The sequence below is a fragment of the Ochotona curzoniae genome, unplaced genomic scaffold (genome assembly GCF_017591425.1).
Source record: "Ochotona curzoniae isolate NIBS_2020 unplaced genomic scaffold, NIBS_Ocur_1.0 contig_1014, whole genome shotgun sequence".
Lineage (NCBI taxonomy): Eukaryota > Metazoa > Chordata > Mammalia > Lagomorpha > Ochotonidae > Ochotona > Ochotona curzoniae.
In genome coordinates this window covers 7,241,130-7,264,002 of record NW_024464920.1, presented here as the reverse complement: position 1 = coordinate 7,264,002, position 22,873 = coordinate 7,241,130, and the positions used below count along the sequence as shown (strand labels likewise).

The 22,873-nt window shown below is 46.5% G+C and overlaps 1 protein-coding gene across 6 annotated transcripts in view; it reads left to right on the top strand.

Moving 5' to 3' along the window:
- The first annotated feature begins 13,048 nt into the window (after positions 1-13,048).
- The window catches only part of TMPO (thymopoietin), a 31,192-nt gene continuing 21,367 nt past the window's right edge, over positions 13,049-22,873 (top strand). For all 6 annotated transcript variants that reach the window (XM_040980422.1, XM_040980418.1, XM_040980415.1 and 3 more), the window contains exons 1-2: positions 13,049-13,580; positions 19,824-19,950. In XM_040980422.1, coding sequence (XP_040836356.1) covers positions 13,305-13,580; positions 19,824-19,950 — 403 coding nt within the window. In that variant the 5' untranslated portion in view covers positions 13,049-13,304. The remainder of the gene's footprint in view (positions 13,581-19,823; positions 19,951-22,873) is intronic.

Sequence of the window (22,873 nt, the reverse complement as noted above, 5' to 3'; positions counted from 1 at the left end):
TGACCAGCCCTGTACCCTGGTAATTGATGTCTCACTGGAACAGATGAAGGGAGCAGTGGTGCCCAGAGAACTAGCGGCCTTCCGGGACCACCCTAGATCCCAAGCTGGGTAACACAGACTCCAGAGCCCCTTTAAAGTTTGTTAATAAAACTGGAAGCCAACTGTTAAAAGCGCTGGCTAAAAAGGAGTTGGGCTTCACTATATTTTCACCAGTCCTTGCAAGCGGTGACATGTCACATAGCACTTTTGACAACTCATCTCTTTAATAGCAGGGAACAAAGTATATTCATCCACGTGAGACCCAAGCCTCTGTAGTACTGATTTATATCAAATCGGTATTCAACAAAATATGAATGACAAGACTATGAGAAGTATGTTTAGAAGTTTATTGGATATGTACCATAACGCTTGCTGAGTTTTTTGGCTCAGTATTTTAATAATGTAAAACAATTTCTTGGGCCTGGCACAATAGCCTAGTGGCTAAATCCTTGCTTTGCATTCGCCAGGATCCCATTCGTATCTGGACTGCTCCATTTCCCATCCAGCTCCCTGCTCATGGCCTGCAGAGCAGTAGAGGATGGCCCCAAGGGCTTGGGGCCCTGAACCTGCATGGGGGACCTGGAAGAATCTTCTGGCTCTTGGCTTTTAATCAGCTCAGATCTGGCTGTTTTGGCCACTTGGGGAGTGAATCAGCAGATGGAATATCTTTCTCTCCGTATCTCTTCTCTGTATATTTGCCTTTCCAATTTAAGATCTTTTAAAAAACTTCTTTTGAATCAATAATTCATCAGGATAGCTGGACATTTTATTTTCATTTGGTATAGTTTATTCTTCCCTCTGGTTGGATTAAAATTAGATCATCTAAAAGCATAATAGTTTTACGAAGAAGAAATGAAAAAAGAATTAGACCAAATGCTGGGGTCCGTGTGGTGGATGTGGAAGACAGGAAGGTGTGAAGAGTATTGTTCCATAGCAGGCAGGGCCGCAAGGAATTTCCCGCTGAGTGGCAGGGCCCGGCGGAGTCTCTATAACACCTAAATGCAGCTCAGCTCCCTTTGCGTGGACACCGGACCACCCCGCTGGGATTTCTGTAATCTAGTCAGGCATTGTCTGCCTCTGCGGGGTTGGTCTTTACTACCAATGTGAGCTTGGAAGTTGATGTTGCTGATACATCTTGGCAAAAGGGCCTTTTACAATTCATGCTGTCTGTCTTGCTGCCCCATTGACCATCCACTATCTTTAGCTTCCTCCTTCTGCGATGCATTTCCTCCCTTAACTAAGTCAAGATTAAGTTGCAGGATGATGATTGTAGTAGGAATGTGTTACTGATTGATATGCACCATCTATTGAGAACTTCCTGACCTCAGGGTCAGGATGGATAACATCCTGCTTTAAGGTGAAACAAACGGCAGAATTATCCTTGGAAACACTTACTTGACCATGACGTAAAAAGCCTGAGCCAGAGTTTGACAGCTTCTGTATAAATAAAGCGGACAGCTTTCTCACATTGTCCATTTTGATCCTGGAATTGTGGTGGTCCGTTTCATTCCTGTTTGCACCTCATCCACACACCCTTCTCGGGTTCTGAACTCAACTGGAGCTGAACTCAGCAGGCATTTCCAGGCCTCCCACTAGGACAGGCGAGACAGTGTTAAGTACTGAGCATGCTGAGAGATACAGAGAGTAAAAAGACACTTTTTTTTTGAACAGCAGGACACACCTTAAGCCACCAAGCACTGTAGGGCAGGGGAGCACACGCCGGGAAACCATGAGCGGTGTAGTGTGAGGGCGCCAAGGCACTTTACTCTGGTTTTTATGAGCCCATTTACTTGGTCTCAACAAGTTGAAACAACCTGTTTGTATCACCATCATGATTTTGTACAAATGACATGCTTGAGCTAAGATCAAGTCAGCACTCTCACAGGTATGTGGATGGTGTATGAACCGATGGTGCCAGGGGAAGGAAAGGGGATGACTTGTTACGGGTTTAATTAATTCTCCCCCAAGATTCTAATGTTGGATGCCTAACCCTAATACTTCAGAATGGGTTTGCATTTGTAAGACGGGGCATTTAAAGGGGCCATTAGGTAGAGGGGAGGCTGTTCAGGTGGATCTTCATACAATCAGAGTGCTGTCACTGTAAGAGGACACTTGGACACAGATACCAAAAATGAACCCGCCAGAGGAAAGACGTCTGTAAGCCAAGGTCTCAACAGAAACTGACCCTGCTGCCACCTTGATCTTAGCTCCCAGATCTCTGAGAAAGCACACGGGTACTGTTTACTCTTGTTGCGACAGCCCTAGGTGAACTAACAGCGCTTCTGGAGAACGGCTGTAGTTGCTCAATGTGACCGAAGAGGAGGGGAGAGCTGGGAGAGGTGGACCACCTTCCTAGGTCAGCATCTGGCTTCACTGAGAATGTAGAATGTGACCTAGGGTGGGCGGTTCCAGGACCAGCTGCCAGGCAACAGTTAGAAATGCAAGTTTTCAGGTCCCTGCCGACTCTTAAAAACCGTTGGGTAGGGGCACAGTCACCAGGCTTCCAGGAAATGCTGATCCAAGTTAAGGTTTCAGAGCCACTTGCTCAAGGTCCCACTTAGCCTTACAGGTTCCGAAGAGGAATAATAAGATCCACCCCTAGGCTCTTTGACTTGCAGAGCAGTGTACGTCCATGTCATCGTGGACACTGGCATTGCTCTTAAACCGTCACTGTACAGGTGCTGTTTTAACAAGACAAGACATCTGCGCTTTGATTATTTTTTTCTTTCTGTGTTTTATAAGTTGTTTGTTTTGTTTCGTTTTGTTTAATTTCTTGGAAAGGTACCATGACAGAAAGAGGGACAGGAAGAAAAAGATCTTCCTCTTGGTTCACTCCCTTCATGCTAGTAATAGCCAAGGGCTACGCCACCCCGAAACCTGGAGCCTGGAACTCCAGCCAGCTCTCCCGTGTCAGTACTTGAGTCACCATCTGCTGCCTCCCAGGCTCATCAGCAGGAAGCTCAATCAGAAGCCCAGAGAAGCCAAGACTCAGCCAACACACTGACCTGGTGTACGGGTACAGAGAGAGGCCTAACCTGCTGCTCCAACCCCTGCCTCAGGCCAGCACCTGTTCTTTAAGGACCCTTCCGCTGACTTGCTACAAAGTGAAATACCTAGAAACCCAACACTTCAGCGCCCAGAGACTTCTCTCTCTTCAGAGAGAGACACAGAAAGAGAGAGACACTAGGGGGCGGGCAGAGAGAGCAGGGGGCGGGCAGAGAGAGCAGCTCTCCCGTAGGTACACCGAGTCCCTGTTCCTGACTTCCGACCATCCCTCGTCTGTGCCTTTGTTCTGTTTCTCTAGCAGTCTTCAGCTACAACATTTCTTCTCTTGGGAGATTGTATCTGCTGGGATGGGATGCCCAGAACCTCTACTTATTATTTTAAAAACTAGTTAGACTCCAAATATTTTGGTTGATCATGACAGTTTCTTTCTTGGTAGGCATATAGTTTAAAAAATTCACAAACTGCATACACAGCTATATAAACTTCATAGAGTTTGGGGCCCTACTGTAACATGTTTCTCCATTTTCTTTTTTTTTTTTTAATTAATGCCTTAGTGTGACCATTCTTTTATATCTTAAATGTAAAAAAAAAAAAAGACTTTTTAGGATCATTCAATTTTTACCAAATGGACATTAAGACATCTATCCAGTTCCTTACTGTCGGATATTTTGATTTTTTTAGATGTGTTTTATTTTTCCTGATGTTTACATAGTTGAGAAGGATGCATGCCCGCGTGGACACTGACCTGGTGGGCAGAGTTGAGGAATGGGGAAAGTGGGTGGGACAGGTGCTTCCAATTTTTTTCTCCCTGTATCTGGGGGAAGGGGAAAGAGGAGGGAAGAGGCTTTTCCTAGCAGATTTCCCACATGGGTGACAGGGCCTAGGTCATTTAACCGTCTTCACTGCTTTTCTCGTGCTATTAGCAGAGAGCTGGAACAGAAGTTGAGCAGGCAGAACTCAAACTGGTGCCAACAGGGATGGCGGCCCTGCAGGCAGCCATGTCCCCTTAGGGCATCGCTGACAATGTAACTCCATCTGCTCTGTTTGAGGTTACGTTTAGCTCACAATCAATCCTACATAAAACAGGATGGTGAGATGTCCATGTATGTTAATAACATTAAAGACTTAAGAACGGGAAATGGAGACAGTTGTATCAGTGATACTTTTAAAGTTACAAGAAAACAAAAAGAATTTTTTTTTAAAGATTTTTATTTTTATTATTTTTTTATTAGAAAAGCGGATACACAGAGAGGAGACACAGAGAGGAAGATCTTCCGTCCGATGATTCACTCCCCAGGTGCGGCCGATGCTATGCCAATCCAAAGCCAGGAGCCTCTTCCAGGTCTCCCACGCAGGTGCAAGCTTTGGGCCGTCCTCGACTGCTTTCCCGGGCCACAGGCAGGGAGCTGGAAGGGAAGCGGGGCTGCCGGGATTAGAACCGGTGCCCATATGGGATCCCAGGGCGTGCTAGGCGAGGACCTTAACCACTTGCGCCACCACGCCGGGCCCAACAAAAAGAATTTTTTAAAGCTTCGATTTCCTACAGAAGTCTTTTTTTCACTGTTTCCTCAAAGCTTTGAATAGCAATTGTATTTAAAAGTATTTTTTAGGGTTCAGTATTGTGGCATAGCACATAAAGCTTCCACCTGCAATATGCCGGGATCCCATATGGGCACCGGTTCCAATCCGGGCAGCGCCACTTCCCATCCAGCTCCCTGCCTGTGGCCCAGGAAAGTAGTCTGGGACAGCACAAAGCCTTGGGACCCTGCACCCTCGTGGGAGACCCAGAAGAGCTCCTGGCTTCTGATAGCTCTGCTCTGGCCAGTGCGGCCACTTGTGGAGTAAATCAGCAGATGGAAGATCTTCCTCTGTCTCTCCTCCTCTCTGTTTATCTGACTTACCAATAAATAATTTTTTTTTAAAGTATGATTCTTTGATTTTAACCTGATTGCTACCTAACAGCCTCTGGCTACCCAGCCCACTGCTGACTTGCAAGCATATGGCAAGGCACCCTAGGGAAGGTCCTGCCTCAGACCCCTGAGGTTATGGTCCCTGTTGCAGCCTGGCCAGCCCCTACCTGCCCTGCTGCTCCACTGCCTCCCCGCACTGTGCTCAATGTCACTCCCCTCTGTGTGCCCTGATTTCTTTCACAGCCCACAACGCCGCCCCCAACAAGCCGTTTCGCGCAGTAATCAGCTATTGAAAAGTCTTCATATTCTTACTCTTAGGTCAGAATCTGACGGAGTAGTATTGATCCTTAAAAACCGGAGGGGTAGGAGCTGAAGAACAAGCAGTGAAGTTCACTTCGGAGAGGAAGCAAAGGCCGCGGGCCGAGCTGTGACGGGGGCTGCGAAGCATTCCCCACAGATGGTTTCTGTTTTCTCAAGCACGAGACAAGGTCGCCGGCTGAAAACAGGGCGAGGTGGCAGAGAGGGATGGCAGGAATTTCAGAAGTGAAGGTATGTGTGGCTAGCCCGGGAATGGCAGGGTGGCGTGCCTGGGGAGGACTGAGGTCATAGTTCAAGTCAGGCAGCACGTGGTGTTTTTCTCCAGCTGCATTTGACGTTTGCATGCAAACAGTGAGACAGTCCAGTTGGAACAGGGCTCGTCCAAGCAGAATCCAGTCCAAAGCAGAGATCAGCCCAACCGCTGGGAAGCTTCTTCCAAGCAAGAAAGAAGAAACATTCAGATAAGACTTGAAAATGTTTGCAAGAGTGATAACAAGGATTAATCAGGGAATCTGAAATCATATAGCTGTGAAATTATTTTTTAAAAAGATGTTATTGGGCCTGGCGTGGTGGCGCAAGTGGTTAAGGTCCTCGCCTTGCACGCCTGGGATGCCATATGGGCACTGGTTCTATCCCGGCAGCCCCGCTTCCCTTCCAGCTCCCTGCCTGTGGTCCGGGAAAGCAGTCGAGGACGGCCCAAAGCTTTGGGACCCTGCACCCATGTGGGAGACCCAGAAGAGGCTCCTGGCTCCTGGACCGGCATAGCATCGGCTGTTGTGCTCCCTTGGGGAGTGAATCATCGGATGGAAGATCTTCCTGTCTCTCCTCTCTGTATATCCGCCTTTCCAATAAAAAAATAATAAAAATAAAATCTTAAAAAAAAAAAAAGAAAGAAACACAGAGAGAGAAACAAAGACCTTTAGCCCACTGGTTCAAATGGCTGCAACAGCCAGAGCTGAGCTGATCTGAAGCCAGGAGCCAGGAGCTTCTTCCAGGTCTCCCAAGTGGGTACAAGGTCCCCAAAGCCTTGGACCATCCTCTATTGCTTTCCCAGGCCACAAGCAGGGAGCTGGATGGGAAATGCAACAGCTGGGACACAAACCAGCATCCATATGCAATAACTGCTATTTGAGATTGATTAAACAATTGAGCCATCATGCCAGGCCCTGAAATGATTTAAGATTTATTTTGCACCAGTACGGTGGCTCAACAGGTAATTTTCCATCTATACCACATGAGCACCATTTCAAGTTCTAATTCTTTACTTCTAATCCAGGTCTTTGCTAATGGGCCTAGGAAATCAGCTAAAGACAGCCCAAGTGTCATCCATCCTGCATCCATGTGAGAGTGCAGGAAGATGCTCCTGGCTGCTGTGTGGGGATCAGCTGAGCTCGGGGGAGTATTGCCATTTGTGGCGTAAACTAATGGTTGGAAGATCTGTGAAGAAAGAAAAAGGAAAGGAAAAAGAAAAAGAAAAGAAAAGAAAGAAGGAAGAAAGGGAGAGAGAGAAGAGAAAAGAGAAGAGAAGAGAAGAGAAGAGAAGAGAAGAGAAGAGAAGAGAAGAGAAGAGAAGAGAAGAGAAGAGAAAGGGAGGGAGAAAGGGAGGGACGGAAGGAGGGAGAGAAGGAGCTGGAACAGGAATTGGCACACATAATAGCACGCCAGCACCACCGGTGGAGGATTAGTGTGCTTAGCTACCATGCCAACTCTTCAAATTATTCTAAGCTGCTCCATCCAGCTCCCTGCTTGTGGCCAGAGAAAACAGTCCAAAATGGCCAAAGCCTTGGGACCCTGCACTTCCGTAGGAGACCCAGGGAGACTCCTGACTCCTGGCTTTGGGTTGACTCGACTCTGGCTGATTGCAGGCATTTTGTAAGTGAACCAGCAGACAGAAGATCTTTCTCTCTCTCTCTCTCTTTTTTTTTTTGTAAGTCTGACTTTTCAATAACAACGTAAGAAGTAATAGTACTCCTTTTGGAAACAAGCAAAAAAAAAAAACAAATTATTCTAAACATTTAGTTTTCTACATGATGCTTTCATTTTAGAACCTTGTTTAAAATGTATCTTAGTAAAGCGCATAGGTGAGAACTTGGAATGTACTCTCCTGCCCCTTAGAAATATGCTATATATCCAAATCAAATTCTCTCATAGGAGAGGGTTTGGAAAAATTATGGAAAATGGGCCCGGCGCAGTGGCGCAAGTGTTTAAGGTGCTCGCCTTGCACGCCCTGGGATCCCATATGGGCGCCGGTTCAATCCCGGGCAGCCCCGCTTCCCTTCCAGCTCCCTGCCTGTGGTCCGGGAAAGCAGTCGAGGACGGCTCAAAGTCTTGGGACCCTGCACCCATGTGGGAGACCCAGAAGAGGCTCCTGGATCCTGGATCGGCCGTTGTGCTCACTTAGGGAGTGAATCATCGGACGGAAGATCTTCCTCTCTGTATATCTGCCTTTCCAATAAAAAAAAATAATAAAAATAAATCTTTAAAAAAGATTATGAAAAATGGAATTAACAACTAAGTATATTTTTGTGCCAAAAAATAAAACCCAACTGTAGTTTTTCATAATACACACCTTTATTTTCATAAAGGTCTTTCATTTGTGAATTACTAACCACAACCAAACTGTAATTATGTATAAAGTCCTACCAATATGGCAGGCCTACACTCTGCCAACAGCTTCTCCAGGTACCAAACGCTGAGCCTGTGACACGACGGCAACCTGTTAGCCTTGAGGCTTGGAAATTTCACCCCTGCCGCCCAACACCAGCATGGCCCCCTAGTATAGGAGCCAGAAGCCTGGAACTTCATCTAGGTTCTCTTGCATAGGTGGCAGGGGCCCAAGTTACTCAAGTCACCATCCTCTGACTTCCCGGGGATGTCAGCAGGAACCAGACTGGGACACAGCAGCCGGGATCACAAGCTGCAGCTTAACTAGCTGGATCAAAACACCATCCCCTTGACTTGACCTTCCACTGAGGCCTGCCTCCGTCCGAAGTGAGCCATCAGACTTTAACCTTTGGCGCTTTCTCACCGTGCGCTAATATAGCCTCACAACAGAGACCATTCCCTGTGAGATTTGGCTATGCTACTGTTCCTGATTAAGCATTATGATATTCTCTTTGTAGGGCAATAAACCATGTTATTTGTGAAATCACACTTCAATCATCTCTTTATACTATATGCAATAGCATGTGATTTAAAAATATGGTATAAGTAGGATAATGATTTTTTTAAGTATTAGGAAAAACAACTGAGGGCCCTTCAATAATTTCCTTATTTTCATTTATTTTTTTTTAAATAAAGATTTATTTATTTTTACCGGAAAGGCGGTTTACAGAGAGAAGGAGAAACAGAAAGATCTTCCATCTCTTGGTTCACTCCCCAAGTAGCTATAACAGTCGCAATGATCACAGCTCAGCCAATTCGAAGCCAAGAGCCAGGAGCTTCTTCTGGTCTCCAATATGGGTGCAGAGTCCCAAGGCTTTGAGCCATCTTCTGCTGCTTTCTCAGGCCACAAGCAGGGAGCTGGATGGGAAGTGCAGCACCTGGAACATGGAATCAGTGCCCATGTGGTTTCCCAGTGCTTGCAAGGTGAGGGTTTAGCCACTGGGCCATCACACTGGGCCCCATTTTCACTTTATTTGAAAGGCAGAGATAGAGAAATCTTCCACCTGCTGGTTTACTCCTCAAATGCCTACAACAGCGAGGGCTAGGCCAGACCCAAGCTAGGAGCCAGGAATGCTATCTAGATCTACATAGGGGGCAAGAACCCAGGTTGCTGGGCCACACCCTCTGCTGCCTCCTAGGGAGCACATTATCAGGAAAATGGAAGCAGAAGCAGAATTGGAGATTAAATTCCAGAAACTCCAATACAGATTATGGGAGTCCCAAGCAGCATCTTGACTATGTTCCAAATGCCCACCTTGGAATGAAGGTCTTAATTAGCAAAGTCAGAGTGTAATAAATTCACAAAGGAAAACAAACAAACAAAAACCTATCAGTTAACCCCTGGGATGCTTGAAATAGAAATTTAGAAGGTAAAGCAATTATTGATGACAGAGTAGTTTTATCAATGGAGTAGACAACATGGAATAATAAAACAAATTATTGGAAAAGAGAAGTCAAATACAAGAGCCCAGGCATCAATGCTGCAAGGATCACCCACAACGATGTTGAATTCACAGACAATACAAAGAGGGAGAAGGAAAATCTAGAACAAGGAGCTTTCTAATGACTGCAGCAGAGTGTCCGCAAGGTTGGTACGTGATGCAGTAAAGACACTAGAGTGACTGAGCCAGATAATACGAACTTGAAATGCTGGTGAAGATGGAAGAAGAATAGTTTGGGATTGGTAGTCAGCAATGAAGAGGATGCCCATCCTCTCAGCCTTAAAATATACAGGATATCAGAATCTGCCCAACTCCAGAATGGAGTTAAAAGCAAAAACACCCTCGTCACCAAAAATAGTGGCGTTGGGAATTTAGCTGGGCACATCTAAAATTATCAATCTAATAATTTGGGATTTGACTAGAAAGATCTGAAAAGGCAATCTTCCTGGTAGCTGTGCCTTCGGCTCGATCTGAGAGATGCAGTATCTGCAAGCAAGGTGCTGGGAATAACAGACAGGGATGAGAAAAAAATAAAAGAAAATGAAGATGACTTTTTTTTTGGCGTGGGCACTGTTTCACACACCTAGAGTGAAGTTCTTTGTGAACTGTCTTGAGTGTTGGCTCGGAGGCGCAGCACTGCGGTGCACTCCGTTCACATCACACTCGGGCAGAAGGATCACTTTGGTATCTTTAGCGATGAGTGGGGCTTCTCCTCTGGGGAGCCCCTTCAGGCACTTAGTTAGGTAAGCAGGTAGCACCACCCTGTCTCCAGCAGCTATCTGATCCTGGAGACCTATTATGTGCCTTAGTTCAGCCACGTGGAGTCTAGCTCTTGCAACTTCACCCTCTCAAATTGGAACAACAAAACATGCCTCTGAGAAAATGGTCAGTGCAGGTATGACAGAGCCAAACTTTCAAATAAGCAAGGAAACCTGCCAGTCCAAGTAGGGTGGGATGGAGACGCATCAATTGCAGCAGCACAGCTTAAGATTCTGCTGCTCTTCCTATTATAATTTCAGACTATATGGACAGAAACAGCTGAACCATGGTAGGTCCCCTGCAAGTTGAGATCATCTTACACGCTGGGGTTATCAGACACTGCAAAATTGTGATGCTTTGCTCCGTGAGCCCCAGGGGTGGAGGATCTGGTGGGGCCCGAGCCACCTGACACCCAGGTTCTAGGGCCACTTGTATGGTGGGTGTCAGGTTTGTGAGCCCTGGGGGTGGGGAGGTCTGGCAGGGCCTGTATCACCTGGCATTTGTCCTTGGGCCCACGTGCACTGTGGGTGCTAGATCTGTGAGCCCCAGGGGTGGGGGTCCGGCAGGACTTGGATCTTACGACCCACATTCATGGGCCCAACTGCATAGTTGGTGTCGGGTCCTTGAGCCCCAGGGTTGGGGTCTGGCTGGGCCTGGGTTGCCTAGCCCAGGTCCATAGACCCACCCAGGAGAACTGGTCCTCCACAGTGTAAAGGATGGAGTGCTGGATGGCAGACCATGGTGCACATGCAGGTTATGTTAGTCCATTGAGGCATGCAGAGGACATTTGGTATCATACAGAGAATGGAGAACAGAACATACAACTACCCCAAGCAAAGGATGACAGCAAATATCTGCGTGATTGGAGACTATAAGGTCAATGGTGTTAGCCAATGGACATTGGAAGGGATTTCTCACCCATGGATCAACGAAATTGAGAGCATTTTCAAACTACTGAATCTACCTGGGCAGAACCCTTGGACCGAGTGCCACATGGTAACCCTGGGTTGATATCTGGTGGGGTCCTCCCGCCTCTGGCAGTGGGATGGTTTAGAGGCTGGGTATAGCTTCTCCCCTTATCTCTCCACTCCCCCAGAAATGGGAAGAAGAAATAGAACGTTTGGAAACGATGATCACAATACCAACTTCGCCCTGCGCCCTTCCCATCCTGGTCAATCAAACATCACCTAAAATAATGAAAATAAGAGAAAAAAATTGTGATCATTCGCTTCTTCTCTAAAGACAAAACACTATGTATCCAGCAAGGCTGCAGGGTTTTGCTTCTTTTAAAGAGTTGTTTTTATAAGGTATAAAAATCCATGAAACTAATTGCCAATTAGGACACCGTTTCTAATTTGTATTACTGAGTTTAATACTACTGTTCAACAGTTGTCTCATCCACTTCTCCCAATTCCCGGACCCTTCCCATCCTATTTGGTGGTTCACATGGGCGTGCATCCTTCTCAACTATGTAAGCATTATCAAGAATAAGATACATCTATTACGAAAAAAATCGCAAAAAAAAAAAACCCTACTGCTTAAATATAAGTACATTTGAGATTTTTTTGGAAAGGAATAAATTGCCTTTAGAACCCAGAAAGACAATTTACCATTAAAAGAAAAACTAGCTCCTTAACTTGAACGAAATAAAATGGCTTAATTTCTCGGAAGACCTTTTTGGTCAAGTCACTTGTTTATTCCAATTTCGCACAACCTTGTAGGAATCAGGCAAACTTTGTTTTTTCCAAAGCATTTTCTAAACCTTGGTTTGGAGCTCAGACTCTAAGGAAACGATCAGAACATCCAAATCGGAGATCCACCTCTTTCCTTTGCAGTAACAAAGTATCTTTGAAACATACATTGTGAGAAACAAATATTGGTTACCAACCTTATCTCTTCAAGAAGACATTTTAATTGTAGTACGTTTCTGAACCTAACAGGTTATAATCTGAATCAGTAATGTGGTGTTGATTAGGGTTCTTGGACAAATTATAGGTCACTAGGCTTCCTTTAAGATTATATTCTAGTAAGCACGGTATGTTTAAACTGATCACTCAGGCGTTCCTAAATGTTGCGTTACATTTTGTTACATTACTAGGTTTGACAGAGTTACTGCAAAACACTTACCAGTGGGAGAAAAATTCAAGCCAGATTGCTTAAAAAAAAAAAATGCAAGTACGGATCTGTCTGGAGCTCCAACTAACTGTTCAGTTTAAATAATTTAGCAATGCCCCAACACTTACAGAAGGCGGTGGAATATTTAACCACGCAATTCTAACACAAATTCACGCATATATTTAGGTGCCCAGTGGGTAACGATCAGGCTTTTCCCGGATTCCTGGAACAAAAGAAGCGTTCCCGGGCAGAGAGAAGGGGGACTTGTTGTTTTTCTCCCCTGTGCTCCCCCATCCCACTCCGCAAGAAAATCCAATGAAGGATCAGGAGCGCCGAAGGCTCGCCGGCCTCTCCTGCCCTGCAGGGCTGGCTCCCAGGGAAAGGCAGGCTGCGGCCATTCGCTGGAACAGTGTCCACGAAGGGAGCAAGGCCCAGCCGGGGGGTCCTGGCAGCTGGCGTGGAACTGGGCCCACTCAGACCCAGAGAGGGCAGCTTCTCTTCCAGTCAGCCGGGTCAGGGAAGGAAACAGAGCACAAGAGCAGAACGACCCGTGCCTTATCGGCGCCTGAGGGGAAGGGTGGGGAAGAAGAAAAAACAGAATCGGGCCGCCGGGCGCCAAGGCTCCCGCCCGAGCGCCTTTTAAACTGCGTTTCTCCAACCTCTCTCGCGCTCGGCGCCGCGGCTAATGGAACCCGCGCGAGGCGCGCCGCCAATCGCCGCCGCGCTTCCTCCCGCCGCCCGCCAATGGCGGCGCGCCTTGTTGGGGCGTGGGCGAAGCAGGCAGCTCTCCCTCGGGGCTGTAGTGTGTGGGCTGGGGTTGGTGCGGGCTTCGGGTTGGCCGCACTTGGTCGGTAGTTGTTCTCTGGGGGGGCTTTTGTGCCCGGGCCGGGCCTGGCTTTGTGTGGCGTCCGCGCTAAGGGCGCTCCTTCGCGGGCCGGAGCCGTGAGGCTCGGAGGCGGCGGCGCGGCCCCGGGCCAAGGAGCGAGCGCGCCGGCGTGAGCGGCGCCCTGGGAAGGCTGCGTGCGGGGAAGGGGATTCGCCAGCTGCCGAGATGCCGGAGTTTCTAGAAGACCCCTCGGTGCTCACCAAAGACAAGTTGAAGAGCGAGTTGGTCGCCAACAATGTGACGCTCCCGGCCGGAGAGCAACGAAAGGACGTTTACGTGCAGCTCTACCTGCAGCACCTCACGGCGCGCAACCGGCCGCCGCTCGCCGCCGGCTCCAACAGCAAGGGGCCCCCGGACTTCTCCAGCGACGAGGAACGCGAGCCTACCCCGGTCCTCGGTTCCGTGGCCGCCGCGGGCCGGAGCCGTGCCTCCGTCGGCAGGGTAAGGAAAAGGACGCCGGGTCGGGGCCACAAAGGCGGGCGTTTGGCGGTTGCCGCGCGCGCTCGCCGCCTGCGCTCCTGTTCCTCCATCCCCTCCCTCCCTCGCTCGCTCGCTCGCTCGCTCCGGGCGCGGGGAGCTCGGCCGCCTCGGGGTTCTCGGGGTTGCAGGCTCCGCGCGAGGGGACGGTGCGAAGCGGGGCGGGGGGAACCGCCGGGCCCTCGGCGGGGCTCGGGTCGTGGTGCATCGGGGAGATGTGAAGTTGTGTTGGCGAAGGTGGTTTGCGCTCCGCGCGCGCCCCTCGGGGATGCCCGGACCACCTGCTGCCCGGAGCCGGGTGTCTGCACCCCGCACTGCCGCGCCCGGCCGGCAGCCTGGGGAGGGTTAGCCCGCCGACACCGCAGGTTGAGTTGGGAGTGATTTCCCGCTTTAGTAACCGAAAGGGACTCGCATCCGAGTCTCAGAGCGCTCCCTGGAGGGCGATGTGTGACATACTAATTTCTGGGCAAAATTTCAAATAAGAAAATTCCCGCCTTTTTTATGTTTTTGCATATGGAGGGCTTTTTGAACCGTTAATGGCTTCTGGTCTTTACCTTTTTCTCCCCCCCCCACCAACAAATCGTCTTTTGGCGGGACGGTTTTGATCTAAATTAAAATGAGTACTTGAAAACTTTTTAAAATTCTTATCAAAGACTTTGAAAATTATGGTTAATAAGAGTTTGGTGTTTTAAAATGTCGTCAAAGAGAGGAGGAGAAATTGGAATCTGGAAGAGTTTGTTGCGTGGTCTGAAGGCCTGTCGGGGTTCAGTTTTGAATGTCTGCTCGGGGATAGGTCTGAGGCTGCCTTAGGAAATGGTTACTTCGGGCGCGTTCCTCTTGCTCGGCGTGTTCCTGCGAGCTGCTTTGTTGCTATAATGTGCCTATTTTCTGGGCTCCAGGTTATAAGGATGTAGGTAACAGTTTCTGGTGGTTGTTGGTGAAGATGCACTAGTATATGTCAAAAAGTTAAGATGCACTAATATATGTCTTTCAAAGTTCGCACCACTATGTTGCTTAATCTCGTAGTAGTATCTTCTGTGCTTTTCTTTACATGAAACGGAAATGTCGATTTAATTGAACATCTTGGCTTACGCATTAAAGAAACTGAAAAACCTTACCAGATGTCTTAGGGCAGTGCCTGGCGGTGCTCGTTAAGTAAAAAGCCCAACCAGACGTTATTGTTTTTACGTGCATGAGGAAAGCCACTACACCATTCTGTAGAAATTGTTACTTTTGAAGGAAAGCGTACCCGTCCACGCTGATGAAGGTTGTATTTAAACTTTCCCAGTTCAGATTTGGTTGAGAATGAAATGTTTTCCATTTAAGTTAGCACACTTAAGCGAATGTTACACATCAGATCCTGTATAGGGCTTTTGTGCAAATAATATTGAATCATTTTATGCTGTATGTAAAATTTTGAATTTGGTTGAGTTGGCAAACATTTTTTAAATCCCTAACCTGGTCTTGGCTGTACAAAAACAATTTCTGCAGAATTCACCATCACGATTCATTGGCTTAACAGATTGAGTGTTATTTACTCGTACGATCAGCTAATTTCCCATGTTTTTCCAGTTGTTCTGCACCATGCAGATAAGCTCTGGACAAAAGGAATTAACATTTTTTAAGCGTGCCTGTGATATCCTATGGCCTGCTTAGCCCTTAATATATCATTTAATGTCTTTCTGGAGAATTATTTCATAATGGTATGTTGTTTTTTTCTTTTTTTTTTTTCCTATTTGATGTTTTAGTTACTTTTGGTTCCATTATAAAATTAAAATCTAGGGTTATGTTTCTTAACATGTGTAAGCCAAATTTTGCTTATGTTTTAAGAGTTGTACATGAGGCAGACTTAAAAAAAAATATTTCTTGAAAGGCAGATGATAGAGAAGGAGAGAGGCGCCTGGCATCCGCTGGTTCACTCCCCAAATGTCCGCAAAGGCCGGAGCTGAGCTGAACTGAAGCCAGGGGCCAGGAGCTGCTTCTGGAACTCCCACGTGAAAGGACTTGAGCCTTCCTGTGCTGCTTTTTCTAGGCCACCAGCAGGGAGCTGGATGGAAGTGGAGCAGCTGGGACTTGCCAGTGCTGCAAGCAAAGAATTAGCCTGTTGAAATACCATGTCAACCCCTCCCTCTGCTCCCCCTCCTGATTTTATTTTATTTATTTATTTTTTGAAGATTTATTATTTCTTTGAGAGGCAAAGTGAATAATTTTCCATCCACCGGTTCTCTCCAAATGACCACAGCAGGCAGTTTGGGGCAAGCTGAAGCCAAAAGCCAGGAATTCCATCTTGATCACACACCACCCCCTCAACTGCAGGGGGCCTTCTGCTGCTGCTTTCCGGGGTGCCTTAACCAGAAGCTGGATTAGAAGCAGAGCAGCTGCACTTAAGCTGTCACTTCAGTATGGATATGAAATGCTAGTATTGTTTGCAGTGATATGACCCACTGCTCCACAATGCCGTCTCCTAAGCCAGGCTTTGAAATCAGGAATTTCTAACATTTTGAAGCATTTTAGGCTTGGCTAAGATTAAATAGTAATGTGGCATATGCCTTCTTTTTTTAGATTTCTTTACTTATTTGGAAGGCAGAGTGACAGAGAAAGTAGGGGAGACAGATCTTCCTTCCACCAGCTTACTCCCTAAGGTCGAAAGCAGCCAGGCAGGGCCAGGCCAAAGCCAGGAGCCAGTACTGAAGCTGGCTTCTACCTGTTCTCTCTCTGTCTCTCTCTTTTAATTTTAATTTATTTAATTTTTATTGGGAAGTCAGATATACAGAGAGAAAGATCTTCCATCCATTGATTCACTCCCCAAGGGACTGCAATAGCCAGAGCTGTGCTGATCCAAAGCCAGGAGTCCTCTTCAGGTCTCCCACGTGGGTGCAGGGTCTCAAGGCTTTGGGCCATCTGTACTGCTTTCCCAGGCCACAAGCAGGGAGCTGGTGGGAAGTGGGGCAGCTGGGATTAGAACCGGTACCCACATGGGATCACAGTGGGTAAGGCGAGGACTTTAACCATTAGGCTACTGAAGCTTTTTATCATACACATCTTGATAATGCCCAATTTTTATGGTGTTTAATTTAGATTGTGGACACAAAAATAAAACACACAGAGCTGACAATCTCCCTTTTTGTTGCAAGGTGCAAAGGGTGAAGATGAGATGTGTTGGAATGTGGCCTCCTGGTCTGGTCTGATTATGATTTTTTAAATTCTTATTTGAGAGAGTTAAAGAAACTGACGCAGAGAAGTCATCCACTAGTTCGTTCCCCAGGTGACCGTTACACCAGGGGGCAGGTCCAGGCTGAATCCAGGAACATCCTCTGGGTGTCCCACATTTTGAGCAGGAACCCAAGTAGTTGAGCCATCCTCCACTGCTTTCCCAGGTGTACGTACTGACGGAGTGCTGGGTCAAAAATGCAGCAACCAGAACTTGAACTGGTGCCCATATAGGATGCCAGTGTCTTCCGTGGCAGCTTTATCCACTATGACATGGCACTGGCTCCAGATTATGTTTAATTTATTTACGTGAAAACAGAGGGGGTTTTCCAGGTTTCTCACTTGGGTGCAGGAGGCCATGCACTTGAGCCATCTTTGCTTCCTTCTCAGAAACACTAGCGGGGAGCTAAATTGGAAGAGAAGCTTCTGATTCTTGAATTGGCACCTGTATGGGAAGCTGGCACTATAGGCATCAGCTTTACCCACTGTCATGATGCCAGCTCCCAAGATTATGAATTCTCAATAGGAAATGTTTTAAAACTTGGAACTGATTTTTTTAAAAAAAAGCCAGATCACAGCACATGTTAATTAAATTGACCACTGAACTTTGTATTCACGTGTTGGGTAAAAGGACTTCTGAATCAGTTTTAAATTCAGATCTGTGTTTGTCATTTATTAATATGACCTTGAACAGTAAGCCGAGATTGCCTCGTACACCCACCTTTTACCAGTTGCATTGCAAGAATATTGTCATTGCTGCTTGGTGAGGTTGCACTGGGTGACCCATGCATAGTGTCTGGTGCTTGGTAATTAATACAGCATGAGCTCTGATTTCTTTTTTCCATTCATTGCTGGGAGTAGATAGGATGGCAGGTAATACAGTACAAAGTTACTACAGTGCAATGATCAGAAACTGTAAGTACGTGAAAGTGAGGTATAATTTGTTCCAGTGTTACTGTATAGCATAGTAAGCAGATTACCGAGTTAGCTCTGACACCTTGGTCCTTGGTTTCCTTGCTTGTCAAATGGGGTGCTTAGCATTTTTATGGGAATTTTGGGGTTCTCTAAGTTAAGGCAAGCAAGTGCTTAGGATAAAATTCAGAGAAAAATATTTTGAGAGGAGGTAGGTTACACAGAGAGCTCCACTGTCTCTTAGCCGAGATGCCTGCAAGTGTGCAGTCTGAGAGCGTGGTCAGTTCACACCTCCCATGTGAGTGGCAGGGACCAAGGGACCTGAGCTGCTAGCACTGGCTCCTTGGTAGTGCTCCTACTTTTTTGCTGCCCACTAAAACTGCTTCTACATGGCCTGAGCTACATACAGTTGAGATACTGTGTGGCAAATGGAGAGTCTCTAGGCTCATGTCCAGCTCTAGATTCAGCTTCTCTATCTCCCTCTGGCTCGAGGAAATAATTAATAAAATGCATTCTCAGGCCCAAGAAAAAGAATCAGAGTAGTTGTCCCAACACAATGGCTCGACTGGCTAATCCTCCATATATAAGCACCAGAATCCCATACGGGCGCTGGTTGGTGTGCTGGCTGCTCCACTTCGCATCCAGCTCTCCTGCTTATGGCCTGAGAAAGCAGTGGAGGACGGCCCAAAGCACTGGGACACTGCAGCTGCCTGGGAGGAAGCTCCTGGCTTTGGATTGGCTCTGCTTCTGCTATTGCAGTCACTTGGGGAATGAACCAGCAGATGGAAGATCTGCCTTTCCAATGAAAACAGACCAACCTTAAAAAAAAAAAAAAGAAGTCCGTAGTATGAAACTCTTTATGGGTAACTGTTCCAGATGAACTAAGGTTTTGGTAACAAACCACACACAGGGACTGCAGCTCAGGGTGTTCCGTGTTTGCAGACAGCAGTAAAGCACATACTCCAGTAATTAATGGAAAGTAAGTAAAATGGGGGTGAGTGTCAGATTTCCTGAAAGGTGTAAGCTTCTGTAAGAGGTTGGAACTCTTTAGTTTTTTCGGAAATGTTATTGTATGCTATCAGCACAGAGAGGAAGGCAGATAGAGAGAGGTACCCCACCCGTGGGCACATTTCCCACATGCTCAGAAGAGACGGGTCTGCGAGTTGGAGCTTGGCCCAGGTGTCCCATGGGTGGCAGAGTTCCAAGCCCTCGCCATTTCAAGCTGCCTCCCAGGGTGTTCATTATCAGGGCGCAGGGCCTGAACTCCAGCCCAGCACCCCAAATGGCACCCTAAATAGTGAGCCAAAACACCCAAATCCAAATTATTAAAGATTCCCCTTCAGCTGGCATCGTTGTTCTTATTAGCAGCTATCTTTAAAAAAAAGAATGTCTTCTGTGGAACATTTCAAATTTTTATTTGCTTAAAGGAGAAATTCTAGTATATGGCCAAATAATGCTTGTTACATCCCCCCCCCCAATACAATTGAAAAGACATCTGTCCATACATAATTGTAATTTTAGTCATTTTTCATAAAATATTTCCAGAAAGTGCTAACTCTCTCCTCCCATAGTCATTTGGGCCCAAGTTGACTTGTCACTTGTTCTGCATGCTGAGGGTTTCTGATCCCTCAGATGGTTGTTAGCTGTCGGTGTGGGCAGCAGTTGAGCATGGGGCACTGCCTGGATGTAAGCCTCAGCTCTGCTTCCCCTTCTTTGTGCTAAGGCACTCCCTGGGAGACGGAGCAGGGTCGTGCTCAAGTGTCTGGCCCCGCCTCGCTGCCTCACAGTCCTGCTGCTCTGTGAGGTCCAGGCACCATGACTGTGTCCATAGAAAGGCACTCCAGAGCGGATGTTGTAGTAGTGATGGCTTTAAAATTGGGATTACGTGGTTTGCTATTAGTTTTCTACAGTAGATTTACAATTGAACATAGAAAATGTCTTCAAATGATAAGTTGATTGTAATCAAATGCTAAGGCCTAATTTAATGGTAAATCAATGTGGAGGTGTATTTGCATGTTGATTGTATAGAATGTTACTTACCTATGAACCAGTGTCATTATGGAAATAACTGAATTTCATTTGCAGAAAGCTACAAAGAAGACTGATAAACCCAGACTAGATGATAAAGATGATCTAGATGTAACAGAGCTCACGAATGAAGATCTTCTGGAGCAGCTTGTAAAGTACGGAGTAAATCCTGGTCCTATTGTGGGTACGTTGATGCGATTTCAAATAGTTTTTCTATGAAGAAGGCTCTAGGTTTTTTCTTTCTTTAAGACTTATTTATTTGAAAGATGGAGTTACAGGGAGATCTTTTATCCTCTGGTTCATGTCCCAAATGATTGCAGTGGCACTGGACCAGGCCAGAACTAGGAGCCAAGAACTTCTTCCATGTCTCCCACGTGAGTTCAGGGCCTGGAATACTTGGTCATCTTCCACTGCTTTCCTGGGCAGTTTTGCAAGAAACTGGATCGGAAGTACAGCACCCGCATGGGATATGGTCATTAGAGGTATCAGTTTAACCTACCATGTCACTAAAGCTTCCTACACCCGCTTCCCGATTGCTTTCCTGCCCAGCAGGGCTTGGGATATTGGGACCAGTCTGTTATTAAGCATTTATGACTAAGACCATACTCTCTTTGACTACTTGAAGGAAATAAAATGGAAGGATTGAACTAAATGATTTCCAGAATTCCCTCTTCTGGCGATTGTCTGTTGTGTGAGGTGCTCGTCTCTGGCACCTTGTGAGACATACGGGTCTTACGTGACAATTGAGGGAGATGTGAAAATACACAGCTAATTCATCCGGTTAGCTTAGTGATGTACCTGTTCATACCACTGGTTACTCAGCTGCTGACATAGTGCCTTTTCCAGATGTTAAAGTAGCTCTCAAACAGCTGTGCTTTGGTTGGAATTTGAGAGTGACACCTTAAAAAGCAAATTGAAAAACAAAAAAAAAGGCAGAACTAAATACACTGGGTTTTTATCATTGGGCCACTTTTAGGAGAGATAATGACTTAACAAAATTGATTATGCCTTTATTTTGGAGGTTCTTGGCAGTGATCTCAAGATGAAAAAGTTTTTTTGGGCCTCGCACGGTAGCCTAGGTGGCTGAAGTCCTTGCCTTGCGTGCACTGAGATCCCATGGAGACCAGTTTGTGTCCCAGCTGCTCCACTTCCCATCCAGCACCCTGCTTGTGATCTGGGAGAGCAGCAGAGGACGGCCCAAAGCCTTAAACCCTATATCCATGTGGAGACCCAGAGGATGCTCCTGGATCCTGACTTTGGATCAGCTCAGCTCTGGCTGTTGTGGCTACTTGGAGAGTGAACCAGCAGATGGAAAATCTTTTTGTCTCTCCTCATAAAATTTGTCTTTCCAATAAAAATAAATTTAAAACTTTTTTTTATCTAAGTTGGGCCAAAAACATTTGAACACTAAATGTGATAATTTCTGTTGTCCTGAGCACCGCTTTTGGAATGTCTTAGTGCTGTTTTTAATGTTTTCTTTGGAAATTTTTTTGAAAGAGTCTTAGTGGGCCTGGCGTGCGATAGCCTCACAGCTAAAATCCTTGGCATTTAATGCCCCTGGATCCCATATGGGCGCCGGTTCTAATCCTAGCAGCCCCACTTCCCATCCTGCTCCTTGCCTGTGGGCTGGGAAAGCAGTGGAGGACGGCCCAAAGCCTTGGGACCCTGCACCCACATGTGGAAAACCCAGAAGAGGCTCCTGGCTCCTGGCTTTGGATAGGCCCAGTGTTGGCCACTGTGGCCACTTGGAGAGTGAATCAGTGGATGGAAGATCTTCCTCTCTGTCTTTCCTCCTCTCTGTATATCTGCCTTTCCAATAAAAATAAATTAATCTTAAAAAATAGTGGAAGATGGGCCCGGCGCGGTGGCGCAAGTGGTTAAAGGTCCTCGCCTTGCACGCCCGGGATCCCATATGGGCGCCGGTTCTAATCCCGGCAGCCCCGCTTCCCTTCCAGCTCCCTGCCTGTGGCCTGGGAAAGCAGTCGAGGACAGCCCAAAGCTTTGGGACCCTGCACCCGCGTGGGAGACCCGGAAGAGGCTCCTGGCTTCGGATCGGCATAGTATCGGCCCGTTGCGCTCACTTGGGGAGTGAATCATCGGACGGAAGATCTTCCTCTCTGTTTCTCCTCTCTGTATATCCGCCTTTCCAATGAAAAAATAATAATAAAAATAAATCTTTAAAAAAAAAATAGACAAAAAAAAATAGTGGAAGATGTATGTTTTGTAGATAATATATACACACTTACTAAGTTAAATACTGATGTACCTGGTGTTCGTGTTAAGAGTGCAGTGTATAACATTGGCACATATATATTACATCTAAAAGCTGTGCATGGTCATTTTACTAATCCAGTAGAAATTTAGACAAACAACTAATGTAAAACAAATTAAAAGCTAGCTTTTATTTTAAATTGTCATTGATGTTCGGATGGATCAATATATAATCAGTTTACTTTGTGATTTCTACTTAGAATATGTAATTTGCACAAAAGATCATTTTAACTAGAGCAGTTGTATCTGCGATTTGTAGAATGCTTTTTTTCCCTGTAACTGGATGGCTGTCAGTAGGCCATATAATAGAGTTGTAGGATTATAATCATAGTTGCTCAGAGGGCTGCAGTCTGCTTATAAAAATTATTGTTGGGCCTGCACCATGGCATAGTAGGTAAGCCTCAGTCTGTGACGCTAGCATTACATTCAAGTGCAGGTGTACGTCATGGCTGCTCCTCTTCCAATCCAGCTTGCTGCTTATTGGCATGGGAAAATAGCAAATGATGGCTAAAGCCCTTGGACCCCTGCACTTGGGAGACCCAGAAGAAGTTACTGACTTTGGATTGGCTCAGCTCCAGCCATTGTGGCTATTTAGGGAGTGAACCAGCAGATGGCACCAGCATTCTCTCATCTCTGTAGCTTTGCTCTTCAAAAAAAAAGATTGCTTAGTTAAGTGCTGTTGTATGTTGTATGTCATGTGGTGAAAATATACAAAGTCCAAGACTTTTAGTCGAAAAACATGGCTCTTCAGTAAGAGGGGTATCAAAGACCTCTGTCAGTCTACTGTGTATTTTGTATTTTAAGAACCATTGGAGGCCAGTATTGTGGCGGAGCTG